The 14,003-nt window shown below is 34.0% G+C and overlaps 1 protein-coding gene across 4 annotated transcripts; it reads right to left on the bottom strand.

The window, feature by feature from the left end:
- Window positions 1-5,339: 5,339 nt before the first annotated feature.
- On the bottom strand, window positions 5,340-13,749 carry LOC124433741. 4 transcript variants are annotated; one of them, XM_046983521.1, is made up of 10 exons: window positions 13,625-13,749; window positions 13,271-13,393; window positions 10,628-10,876; window positions 10,124-10,186; window positions 9,956-10,033; window positions 9,689-9,760; window positions 9,178-9,249; window positions 7,559-8,692; window positions 6,688-6,800; window positions 5,340-6,139 (listed from the first exon to the last, which is right to left on the bottom strand). In XM_046983521.1, exons 1-8 carry the CDS (start codon window positions 13,709-13,711, stop codon window positions 8,039-8,041), a joined length of 1,398 nt encoding a protein of 465 aa, XP_046839477.1. In that variant the 5' UTR covers window positions 13,712-13,749; the 3' UTR covers window positions 5,340-6,139; window positions 6,688-6,800; window positions 7,559-8,038. The 4 variants fall into 4 exon arrangements, with proteins under 4 accessions (XP_046839477.1, XP_046839476.1, XP_046839478.1 ...); XM_046983520.1 differs by having other exon boundaries at window positions 5,340-6,134; XM_046983522.1 differs by having other exon boundaries at window positions 5,340-5,923.
- Between the last annotated feature and the right edge of the window lie 254 nt (window positions 13,750-14,003).

Genomic DNA, 14,003 nt, shown 5'->3' with positions numbered 1-14,003 from the left:
AAGGCCGATGACAAGTTCCCAAAAGCCACACACACAAGGCAGGAGATTTTATGAGTAGTTTTGCGAATTCTCTATGCATTAGGGTGGAAAATTGGGACACTTATGTCATGTGACACTAACAAGATGGAAGACCAAGTATTTTTTGTGGTAATATTAAGTTGACTAAATCTAAAATTGCAAAGGCTTCTCTTATTTAGCAATCACAGAATAGTAGAATGAGTTTTTGGTGTGTACTTTCAGCTCTCTGTGTAGTACACAAAGCAATTGAGACTCCGTATAAAGTAAATATTATTTTTTCTAAACGTTCCGAGAAGTATTACATGTCATCATCATTCATCAATGGAATATTTGAGCTTTTAAAAAATTCCGAATTATGAATGAGATCGTGATTAACTGTTCATTGACTTCATTTAAATTAAATAAATAAACAATCAACAGAAATCTTCTAATCACTCTACGCGTGTGCACCATGGCTCAGTGGAGAATTGATACGATGAATATGATAGGCCTGTTCGAATAATAATAAAAAGACTAATTGCTTTGTCTTTTACTAAAATACTTTTTTCAGTCGTAATTTCTTTGGCAGTTGTAATGGTGATCTTAAGGCTACTTTTCCTTGTGCATTACAACACCTGGCGAATCAAGCAAATGACTATTCTTCCATTTCCTTTATTCAAATTTCAGGAGTTAAATAAACGCTGGCTAGAGGCCATTAGAGTCCAAGGGAATATCCAGAATGAGAGAAATAACTCAGAAATGCTCCTTATATAAACAGAAGCCGTGAGTGAGAAGGATCCGTTTTTTTCAGAAGGTCATATTTATATAGTGCTGTCAGAGTATAGAACGAAAAAGTACAAATCTTGAGCAAATGTGCATTGTCTAAAGTGAGTCAAATGCCAACTTCTCTTTAAGCTTTTTATTACGATTATTATTATTAGCATGGCCTTTTTCACCTTCCTTTTTACATATGCCCAAAGTGCAGTCTGACCAATTTTCAGTGATGACGGCCTTTCTATTTTTTTTAACCAGCACAACAACCTGCATGTGGTGAATTTTCTCATAATCTTCGATTTTGCCATCAGCTCTGTCGCAAACCATCACGTCTTCGCCTCTTTCATTCATCAACTGTTTAAAACAATGACTTCTGTAGTCGGTATAAAAAAGCAAAACACAGCTGCTTTGCCCTGTGAATTTTTGAACGTCATTTTTGCCTCTTCAAGTGATTGTTTTTTTTCCTCATCCGTAAATTTTGTGGGAAATGTCATCTTTATCGAGTTTTCTGCTTTTAGAAAACTAAAAAATTTTGTTACATGTTTGTAGATCTTGATCGTTCCGGTTAGTATAGTCTTGAGAAGGACTGTTTTTGTTGTTGTTGACTGTGTTTCGACAACCTTAGCGGTAGTCATCTTCAGAGTCAATAAATCAATTGCATCTTCACTGTTATAATATATCTTATGGGATATAGGACATGATGGTGGCTTGCAAATGGTATATTTGGAAATAATAAAAATGTTGAAATACCCATTCTAATAATAAATAAACTTACATCATTATGATATGGACTTGATCTGTTATTCTCTTGCGTGGCCACTTTGCTCTTAATCTCCTGGGCGTTTAGAAACTATAATAAAAATGAGTATAGCAAATATAAAAGGTGTATTAAAACCGGAACAATATCCATGTATAGACCATTAATTGCATGAACAAAGGCCATTAAACCAGGACACTGGGCAAAAGAAACCCTTTAGCAAAATATAAACTGACAGATGTACAATTAGTAAACTATCATTTTTTGGCACAATACAGTCTTGATTATGACTGCATTTCAAGGAGTATAGTCAGTTGAAAGCACGATTTGAGCCAAGTTGAAAGTATTGCATACAGCTTTTTATTTCCCTGTAATTAACGAGTGCTTGTTTGCTTTGGAAATACTCACGTGATGATGTGCTAATGAACTTTTTTTGAGTTGTCGCTGGTGTCCGAGAGATCTTTTCATTGTGGTCCATCTGTCGTTGTCAGTTTCGCTATCTGAAAAGAATCAAGAAAAACACTCAATAAATGAAGGTCTTCATTTGATCTTCTTGCAAGGACGCACTCTGAACGGTGTTGTTTATAAAAAGGAAGATAAAAAACTAGGGTTATATTTGGGCAAGCTGAAGGACTGGAAAACTCCTATTTAAAGTCATTCGTGAATTCAAGTTCAAGGAAGTCAATTAAAAGCTCTATTTGGTATTTTTTGCATATAAATTAAAAACAGTTAATATTGTATCCTAATAACAATTATTACGAAAATGTTTATGTTGTGAGAGTTGAGGCAGGAGGCGCCCCATCTAGGAAGGGCCACAGGCGGCCTGGTTCAAACTTACGCCACTGCATATAATCTTGATTAATTAGAAAGCGTTAATGTTTATACTTCGCAATGGTGCGAAATATTTTATTTTTACCAATAGAAGTTAATCTTGTCGTATAAACAACATGCTGAGACATGGTAATCTTCAAGTTGAAAAAGCCAATTGAAATCGTCAAAAATACAAGAGGTTCAGGGAGACTTAAAAATTCGTACGTTAAAAATCGCGTCAGTCCCGTCGTTCTTTCTAATGTACACAAATTTCATATTCTCCGTCAATTGTGATGGAAATTTTGAGTACAAAGTGTATCGCTATAGATGGGAAAAAACGAGATCGACTGACGCAAAATGGTGATCAAAACAGACAAGCTATAAAAAGGCCTCAATCATTTACCTGTACTGTAACTTTTTCCAATGATTCATTTAACTTTTCGATGTCTTTTGCGAACTGTTTTTTTTCCAGGATTTCCTTTTAAGCTCTTTGATCTCCAACAGTTCTTGCTTGCAAGCTACTTTCATCGAGTGAAGACCGTCATAGTATTGTTCTGGATTTTCTTGCATCTTTTTTGAATTCAATTGACTGATGTAATATCGTATGATTTCGTAAATTCCTAATAACATAAGAACTTCATGATTTTGGTCATCAGACTTCTTGCAACATATTTCATTGTATGTGTGTTCAAAAATTTTATTTGCTCTTAAACATCTAAGGACGTTTGACATCTGCATGATCAATAATTATGTGTACTTAGCTAGATAAGGAAAATTAGAATCGGAATTCTGTAAAACCAGAACACTAAAAATGGATTGCTGACTCATAGGGACATTCAAGCGAATATATTTAGTTTAGTATTTACTTGTATTATTCCAACATGATTGATGTTTACACTATTAATTTAATTTTACTAAAAGGAAATCATTCAATACAGCGATTGGAAGACTAAGGTATATGTCTGCTACGCTAACAAGAAACCGTTTGATAAAGTGTGGATAATTAAACAGGAAGTTATTGCAATTAGAAAAATAGGACGTAACACGTACATGTGGGTAGCTTGTCAAGTATATAGTTAGTGCATGAAGTAGATTTAATCAACATAGTTATATTAAAATTATATAAAAAAATTAGCTATTTAATATTATTTACGTCAAACTTGTGAAAGATTTGAAAATGCTCTTTAGTTATATGACCATTTAGTTGCCTAACCTTTCTGCATTTTTCGAACGCCCTAGCGTAGATTGAACGGCACGTGACTTTGCTCATAAGCCTTGCATCGTGGAAAGTGAAGTCATTCAAATTTCTCGCGACTTTTACATGTTTTTCCCACTGAAAACAATTGTTGCTTCCATATTGTTTCAAAAGGGTTTTCTGACGTGTCTGAGATGTCCTTGGTCCCACAACTGAAAAATCGTATGAGATGTATTAGACTATGTTTACACTTATTCGGATCGGCCTGAAAACGGCATAAAAAAGTAACAGAACCAAGTTGCGTTTATTCTGAACTTTTGCCAGAGCGATACGACCACTCTTTCTAAACGTCGTCAAAGAAAACGAAGCGCTACGCATTGTCGTGTAAATAGCTAACCATTAAAATTTCGCTACAATTTAGAAACCTTTTCCATTTAATTCGTCCCGTATTGTGACACATAGTTGAAAATGGTGATCATTTTACGTTCTGAAAAGCTTTCAATGACTATTTCCGTTGTAACTATTAAATATCATTGTTTTTCATAACATATGGCTAGAGATATAAACATCTAGTAATATGCAAATAAAAATGGCGACATCTTTCACAAACAACTAACGAATTTTGACAGCGAGAGACATTATGTGTAAGCACCCGCAAAACTGCAGCGGAATTTACATGGATCAGGGCAAACTCATTCAAATTATAGAGAAGCGTTTATCCGGCGTAGTGTAAATATAGTCTTAGATTGCATATATAGACACTTGTATTATGGTAGTAAACTTAACATAATTGTATGGAAAGCGCTGTTTATTGTTACTTTTTTCTAATCACATCCCGAAAAGTCATAAACAATATTTGATACGTGTAGGCAGGGCCTAAGTCAATAATTATGCAACCTCCAAGAAGAAGCAATATGCTTGCATTTTCGAAATGATATTTCTAGCAGATAGCTCGAGTCGATTCATTGTATGATATTTTCGTCCTGCAAGAAATATTTTCGATTTTGTACAGATTACCGTGGCTAAAAAAAGCTATTTATATTTGCAGTGAAATTTGAAACAAAGATTGGACTATGCGAGAATATGATGGTCGATCTATTCGACAAATACAATTTTGGGTCAGGAATGAAAGTAAATTTGACGTAGGAAGGACAATACACAAAAGATGCATAAACTTTGACGCAGTTGTACGTCGAGGGATGAAATTGAAATTACAAGAAAAAAAGATGTTGTGAACAAAGATATTTTTATCCAAGATTTCTCTGGTGTTTCTTCATCAAGAGAGCTTTTTTATCGGTTGATGTTAGAGCTAGTGTTGTCAATTTTGAATGTTCAAATATATTCGTTGTTTTGTTGTAAATTATTTGTTATCGAATCAATGATTCCTCGAAAGATTGTGAATACATTTGATTTACCGAAGGTAAATTTTACCCTCAAAAAGTATAAGGTGAAGTACCAGGCAAACAAACTTGCAAGAAAGCAAAACTTACGAGATTGCTAGTTGCTAAAGTGATATTCGATCCTTATTGTGTGCTGAATTTGATCAAATGTGTGAATTAAAATGACATTATACAGCCTTGTTTTTAAAGTTTTCTGATAAAGGATAAAATGCTGCCGTCCGCCATCTCTTAAAATCTAAGTTGAAAATACCGGAATATGATTCCATTTTTCTAAGAGATAGCATACCATAATCCATAGTACTTCATTAGAAAAGTTGATTCAAAATTGTAAAGCTACTTGTAATTGATAGGCGATACTTCAAGTAATAAGGAAACTTAGATCCCAAAGAAAAAATTACATGATGTATACACTCATTAATGCCAAATTTAATAATATTAAAAACTTTACGTACAACTCTTTTGAAGCTAGTTTTGTGATTAAATATATTTTGTTACAATGGCGGATCCAGTGTTAGTCAAAATAAATTATTGGCTCGATGCTCAATTTTTAATACGAAATACTTTCAGAAGAAAACTAAATAATTGAATTTCTAAATGATAAAATTTTATCAAAAAAGTTTCCTCTAAGGTATTTTTTAAACCCCAAACGAGCTACAATAATATATTCTGATTGATGTGTCAATGATCCGTCACTCATATCGAAATATCAAACAAAATTTGTAAATGGTAGCGTTATTGTATGTTATAAAGACCTAGCTATTATACATAAATTAATAATTTATCTTGCGATTGTTTTTTCAACTTTATCAGAAATTTTATAGCTATAGCTATTTCTTCCCTTACATCTTGCCAGTAAGTATTCCATTAATGAAAACTTTTGAATCGCGTCAGTGGTATTCAATTTTCGTTGATGATTGCGTTCATTCATATCAAACTGTTGAAACATCTTAGATAGGTCTTGTTTACAGTAAAATGTGGTCACGTGTATCGCTATCAAATAGAACATCATCATTTTGTCACCTGTACCTTTCAATTACGGTGTAGTGATCACTATATGTCACCAAGTTGTGAGACATTTTACTCGACAAAGTTAAGATAAGATTTATCCAACAACTAGAGGCATAAATGGTCACGTGATGTGGCAACCAAATGATTCGATGAAACTGCTTTCTTCGCACTGTTAAATGTCGTAACGTTTCCTCTGTTCTTAAAATAATTTAAAATTGTCTGGTTCAGTGCTCTAGTGATAAGACGTTTCCACGAATAAGTATCTGTTTCGTGTGTTTGCTAGCACGAGTAGAAAACATAAAGTAACTTAGCCATCAAAATCAACATATGAAGAATTTGGCTAAAAGGAAATAATTGATTGAAAAACTAAAGGCCTTAAAATGGTTTTTCTTTCTAAGTTTTAACCATTGATCAAAAGCAAAAACAGAAATTCATCTTTCTTCTTGTGTATCTTAGCTTAAATATAAAGTCCCATATAGACAAGTATCACGACAATAAATTTATGACTTCAGACAACAGACTTGATCTTGATGAACTCCTTTGCACTAGTTCATATCTAACTGTTATAGGCGTTCAGTTTCAAGACGATTCTCTAGCATATTCTTGAATGATTTAAATAGCTACTTCATGCATATTTTTCAAAAAGTTTTCACTTTCAGGTGTACAATTGACGTCACTCGATCTTTTCATTCGAATCTGTCTACTTTTCACTTTCTTACAGGGATAACAAAAGAGGGAATACTTACAGCACAGATCGTACAGCAATGCTCAGAAGGCCGGTTAGAAGAAGACTGGATAGCCACTGGTTAATGCTATGCACTTGGTAAGTAGATAGGATTTTATTTTTTCTTTCAAAAATCTTTAAAGGAAAAATAGTCACGATGTGAATAAAATATTTTCAGATATATCTAAACTGCGAGTAGCAGATTGCAGTGCAGTTTATTTGTAAATGCAAATCTAAAAAGTGTAATTGTTCAGTAGAACTCAGTAATTACACTGTGAAAATGTGTAATGTAAATACTGTAACCTGATTGACAGAAAGGCATTGAAAGCCAAAGAAGCTCTTTTACCATGCATAAAAAACATGGAGGCAGTTGTAATTAAACAAAAATTTCCACAATCGCAATCGTGTGAAATTCAAGAATTACAAAAAATACAAAGATTAAAAACACGTCAGGAAGTAATGTTTTTGTGGTGAATGTTTATAAATGTTGGAAAATTGCCAAGACTGCTAATATCGCACGCCTTTTGGTAGTATTTCGTTGCAGTATTTCAAAAAACTCTCTCGAAAATGTTCGTCCATAAGCACTCGAAACTTTTCTATTAAAAGTTTATTCAGGTTAATAAAGTCCTGAGAAGGACTGTTTTTGTTGTTGTTGACTGACGTTTCGACAACCTTAGCGGTAGTCATCTTCAGAGTCATTTGACAAAAACAAAACAGTCCTTCTCACGACTTTATTAACCTGGACGATCATCATTTACAAACATATAACGATACTCCCGGGTTCAAACCATTTACTTTAAAAGTTTATTCAACTGTAAAAATGCTTCTTTCTATCGAAGAAATATAACTGCTATTGTAGTAGGCTTGAAAAAATTTCTATCCCATGTACTCACCTATTTCTATGGATTAAAATCGAACGGAAGAAAGTGAGATAATATTGGCCCATAATTTAAGACCCAAGAGGCTTTGCAACTTGTGTGTTATCTACGTTTTCTGGATTTTTTTTCTTGAGGTAACGACTTTTTAACTTGTCAGGTCGTTTGGTGGTTTTTGCCTTTGAGGCTTTTATCTGTTTTTTTTGGTTGGCATAATGAGCGCCTAACTGGCATTTTCCCATTCTTTTCTATTGGTTCTATTTGTATAATATCCTGATCTTTTTTTTTGGTTCTTTTGTTGCTTAAGAGAAGGTCGATAGGATTTGTTGGGATGCTCGGTATGTTGCTACGTAAGTTGTGGGATGAGGTGTCAATGTCTTCTTGTTTGGCGTAAAATCTATTTTATGTAAGTTCACATGCTTCTTTGTAAATTCATTATAATTGACTGGGTGTGGGAAAGTTTCGGAATTTGGCTAACACCCAAAACAAATTTTAAGTTTAAAGACCATCAGCTGCATCCATCCTACTTGAACAACTAAGATTTCTATTATTTGCGTGACTTTGGACATATTCCGTTTTGCAAATGTCCGAATAGCAATCAAACCATTTACTGGCAATGACAGAAATTCCATAGTTTTCATCATTTTCATCGTTTGTAAAAGATAAGACAACAACCTGAGCAGAAAGGGCTTTATCAAAGTCTATCGGATTGTCTCTACCATTGGTCCCATCGTAAATTTTAACTTCCTTCATGTGTTTCACCAGATTAACGCAATGGCTTATTTTATTCGTGTGATAAAGCAAAACACCTGCATTACGCTTTGAATTTTTAAAAGCATTTTTCACATCTTCCAGTAGAAGCCCTCTGCTGTCATCCATGCACCGTTTGAGGAATATTTTTCTCAAGAAGCCTTTTTCATTTAGGACAGGAAGTACTTTTGTGCATGGCAACAAACGATCCATTTCTCCAAGCTTCTCTTGCATTTTTGTCTCCCTGTTTTCGAACAAACCTTTCCCCATAATTTGTTGTAATTTCTGACAAAACCTTGACATACAAAAACGTACTCCTTCTTCATAGAGCATCACCTGCAGGGCAACTAAACCACATGACCGTTTACAGAAAATCATCTTCCTTGGATCGAGGCAGCATAACTGTAAACATAATATAATATATTTTAGGCTGTGGCGTAACAAACTCGACAATTGGGAGGAAGGGGGTGGCGGCGCATATCCATACATGCATGTTTTACCACATTCACTTCTTTTGAACTCTATTGTTTTCTTTGGACTAAAACATGCATATATTACTTGTTACGATTAAATGCATATATTACACACAAATTATAGCTATGATACCACGGACTTATAACTAGCCTACATTAAACTCAATTTATTCCGTTTGAGTTTCTGGGCACCTCGTTTCCTATGGATGAATTATGGAAATTTTCAGGTTTCAATGGCTAAACTAGAATCCACCGAACCAAACAGATAAGACATGTTTTAGAAATGGAATAGTTTACAAGTCATCTGTCTAAATGTGGTTTCTTTATTGGATTTGAATGTATCTTTATGGGATATTGTAAAACATATTTGGGGAAATTGGATTGTCCATACTAAGCAATAATATACACACATACTTGATTGTCTGTATTTGGCTCATCGCATTCTCGTGGAAGACTTTTCCCTTCGCTCTGCACCATATTTTGAGGCTAAAATAGACAAAAAAACAACACTATAAACAATGTACAATGCACACCTAGATTGTATGGGTCCTTTACTTTCCACACACTTATATCGTAACTGTATAAAGAACTACGGAAGCAGTAAAATTGGAAGTATAACACTTTAAGAAAGCGCAGTGTGACTGATATTGAAAGCGGCAATTATGATCATGTGAAAATATGATCAAATAGCATAAAATAGGATAGCATTGGTTGTCTATTTGTTTAATATGTGGCTTGTAACAAAGATTAGGATTTTAAATCATGCAATCTAGAATATGATTAACTGAAACCTAAAGAGAATCAACAATTAGACAAAAAGTGTAAATTAGCTATCTATGAGCGAATATTTCCCAAAGACGAAGCACAACAACTATTGATTTCGAAAAAATTTTAATTTCCCTTTGTTAGCAATTAGTTTACATACTTCATGCTCGGACCAAGGTTTACTGCGTTCTAGTGGAAGTCTTTCTCTTTCGGTCTCCAACATATTTTGAGACTAAAAATCGCCAAAAAATAACGATAAAATATTATAGCAATGCTTAAACAACACTTGAATTGTAATGAGACCCATATACACAAACCAAAATTTAAAGAACAAAAACAAGAGCTTCAGCACGATAATAAAAGTACCATTTCAAAAGATCTTTAACACTGGATGTAAAGAGTTCGCTTCATTAATCACCTTACTAACCTCAACATCACTGTCGTACAAAGAACCATTCAACTCATCTTCATTTTCTTCTGGTGTCATTGCCTTGATTGCTTCTTGCTGAAAAGAGTTTGATGATAGTGACGTCGAAGAAGAAATTAAGAATCTCATCTATAAGTCTGAAAGCATGCCAAAAAAGTGAAAACCTACCGGGTGATCTTGGTATTCTTCGCAGTGATCTGACACACAAGATTCCTGCATAATTTTCCGCCCCTGAAATCGACAAATATTTTTTTAAAAATATCGTTTTCTAAGAGATAGTCAGTTTTTTTCATACATCCTGTATAAACTGATTGGAATAATGCCTTCGCGCATGCTCAAATGTGTTGTTTTGAAAGATCTTTCACAACTGAAATAAGCGTGACAACTTTGAAAAATTGATTTCTTTCTCTCCGGGGACATACTCAAGTGATTGTGTCTTGTGTTAGTGCAGACTTAGGTAAGTGGAAAATTTGGTTTCATTAAGCATGATAAATTGTGTTGTTCTGCAGGTGATAATAGGAACAGTTTCTTAAAGAAATTCTCTGCTAATCAAATCTTTGCTTCAATGTGACTAGTTTTCCGTTTTTTGTTCATCAAATATGATGAAAAATGCGCATAAACATGGTTGTCAACTTATTTTGATGATCACAAATGACAAGTTACAAAAATTACCTCAATTTTCATCTTGGAAAACTCATCGCACGTCTTTGAACTGAATTCATCGTAACGTTCTTTAAGCTCTCTGACTTTAACTTGACAAACTTCAGCAATAGATTCAATCAAACGACAATACTCATGAATTTTTTCATGTTCACCTTCCAAAGATATTAGAACACGGACGTTTGACACGTAGAAAAGTACTGACTGCAAATATTCCAAGTCAAATGCCATTTTGTCTTGGGATTCTTTTTGACAATCGACCTGTAAATGCAGGCAATGGTATTGGAAAAATGTTACCAACCATCTATAAAACCTCCAGATAAAAAATCAAGTGCATGATTTCTCTCTATCATCGATGTTTATTTACTGAGGGGCGATCGAAATTATAATCACTATGGTAGCTAAAGAGATAAAATACACGGAGAACGCAAAAGGTTGATGATTAGTGGGGGAGGATGCTCATATTATGCATGTTCTACTTTATTAGTTAGTTAAAATAATTGTAATAACGAATTATACAGTATATATGAATGAATGAACATGCCCCTCTTCCCAATCATCGATCTTCCGCGATCCCTGATACAGGGTTGTGTCAAAAAACCTGCAAAACCGTAATTTACATAGCAACAAGTGCCAATTTTTAGTATACAAATGCATGTGCAACTTTTTACACACCTAGGATTGTAAAATACGTTCTAATTCAAAACATTGAGTAAATTCTCAAGTAACCACAAAACTAAGAAAATTTATTGTGCTAAGTTAAGGCCCGTTTCCACTTAAGAAATTTTCCACGGATAGTAAAATTTTCCAGATTGTGCACGTGTTAAGCAATGCAAGAGATGCGTTCAAATTTTCCAGTGGAAACAGTGTTTATTCCAGCAGAAATTTTGAAATCAAGTTACAGATGTTAGAAACATTTAGCATAAATTAATATAAAATTGTTTGAAAAGTATTTGTGGTCTACAAGTCTTATTTCCCGAATAAAAGTGGCAAATTTGCCGTTAGTCGTTGTTTCAGCAAATATTCGTCTTACAACATATTTTCTTGTATTTATTTTGTATGCCCAACCTTGTGTAGTAGCGGTTTCTTATCAGCAAAAGAAATAATATACGTCTATTTAAGGCCACCATATTTATTCCCACCTTTGCATGAATGGAAAATGAAAATTGTTCCTGAAAAAACAGATATGCAACAAATTTTCCTTTCTATGCAAAAATTTCTTAAGTGGAAACGGAACTTTACGCCTGAACACAATATGAGACAAATTATTAGCTACATAACTTACAAATTGCGGTTGCCTCACATACGGGAGGACACAATTGTGGAACACCTTGCCACAAACGGACTGCCAACAACCATCAGGTTGGGTTAGGATGAGGATTAAGTTTAGGGCTATGATTAGGTTTAGGATCAGGCTTACAGGTAGAGTAAGTATGTGACAGAGTGTTCATCGATTTTAGCTTTCGTAACAAATTGCCGACTTCCTGGGATTATTGCAACGTTTTAACGTCGGGTGATATGAAAAGGTTGCAATTTTGCAGCATTTTCCTTGAAACTTTACTCCTCTGTTGTTTGCAACAACAAACAACAATTTCTGAAAATTTTTACGTAGTCGCAAAATGAAAGAATTTAAAGACTCTTTGTTTCTTTTTGTATGTGTACTGAAGAATGCTGTTTGTTTTAAATTTCATTGAACATTATTTAGCGTATGATGCATCACAGGGAAAAAACTTCTGTTTCATTTGCTTTTGTTTGAAATAGCAATGAAACCTCATTTACTGCACTCAGTTCCTAGCGGAGGGCAAATGCAATTTCGACGTGAAAACATGTAAAACATAGCTATCACTGGAAAACTATAAGCGTAAAACACAATATCAAATGCACTTAAGCATAACAAGCTTCGACTCACTTTTTCTGGGTACATGCACACCGTATATCCGATTGCTATAACATTTTAAATTTTCGGTGTATATATGTCATTGGCAACGTTTAACGTCATAAAAAGAAGCAAAAAGGGCTAAATTTATCAAATTAATAAGCCTTTGCTTCAAATAATCGCCCCTAAATAAAGGTAAACATTGCCTAAGGGGTCAAATGGGAAATCCCCCAGATTATAGAGAATGACTATATATGTACATTTCTTTAGAAATCTAACTAAACTAACTATAATCTAGCTTTTAAATTAACTGAGTAACAAAATGCTTACATAGCAATACTGAAACTTGCTTAGAAGAGAAATAACTCGTACTTTTCAAACAAAAACATCTTTCAATAAATGAAGTTGAATTGTAACATTCGAGGTCATTTAGTAATCACTTTAACTTGACATTTATTGGCAAAATAAATTATTTCGCCAATAAGTTATTAAGCATTTCCAAATATAGAATTGTAATGGTATTCATTATTTCGCTCATATTTGATTAAGCTGTGACAATATTTGATATTTTAAAGAAATGTCGAAAAAAGCACACACAAGGCAATAAATATTGGGAAATGGACTTACATGCTGTAAAGAGTCTATTTACACATAAAAAACTATGACGAACTGTTCAAATTAACAACTAGATTAGGAATTGTCGGCGGGTTCTGCAATTAAACAGCCAAGCAAATTATGTTACTGATTTTTGCTGCGCAACACCTTCGGTGATCACTTACCGTGTTTCCCAATTGTCTTATTGTGTCCAGGTCTGTCACAATTTGCGTTCGGCTGACTACGTCAAGCATTTGCGTGTTGTTATTTTCAACTGTTTGCTCTGTCGTTGCCATTTCCGCAATTTTCTAAAAAACGACTTGGCTTGAGAATCCTTTCTCTGAATGAAAAGACAAAAAATCAACTCAAGTTTATTCATCTTTGAACTGAAGTTTTCTGGGAAGTCAATAAAGCGTCAATTTTAATCAATTTAATCAGACATTACGAACTTGATACTCAATTACAAATACGCAGCGAAAATTCTTTATTTGAACCGGCTAAAACCACGATACAAAAAGTAATCGGTATTAAGTACTCACTTTCTTTCCTGTCACACGAAAATGTTCAAAGGATGTAGTAAACGTATAGTGATAAAAGTCAAAACGTGTTTCACTAAAGTGAGTCATCGAACCGCCATAATGCGATCGTGACTAAAACACCACACGAGTACATACGAGTACACACGAGTACATACGAGTACATACGAGTAACATACGAGTACATACGAGTGACATACGAGTACATACGAGTAACACACAAGTACATACGAGTAACATACGAGTACATACGAGTGACATAAGACTATTTTCTGGTCAACAAATGAGAAACAACACAATTTCGTCAATACATTGATATTTGCGTCTATTTTTCCTTGTATTTGTGTGGACTTTGGGGCAACCATTTGATGGATTTAAATGC

The sequence above is a fragment of the Xenia sp. Carnegie-2017 genome, unplaced genomic scaffold (assembly GCF_021976095.1).
Source record: "Xenia sp. Carnegie-2017 unplaced genomic scaffold, XeniaSp_v1 HiC_scaffold_14, whole genome shotgun sequence".
NCBI classification, from domain to species: Eukaryota; Metazoa; Cnidaria; class Anthozoa; order Malacalcyonacea; family Xeniidae; genus Xenia; species Xenia sp. Carnegie-2017.
Note: the sequence above shows the minus strand (reverse complement) of the source record. Positions and strands in the feature narration are given on the sequence as shown.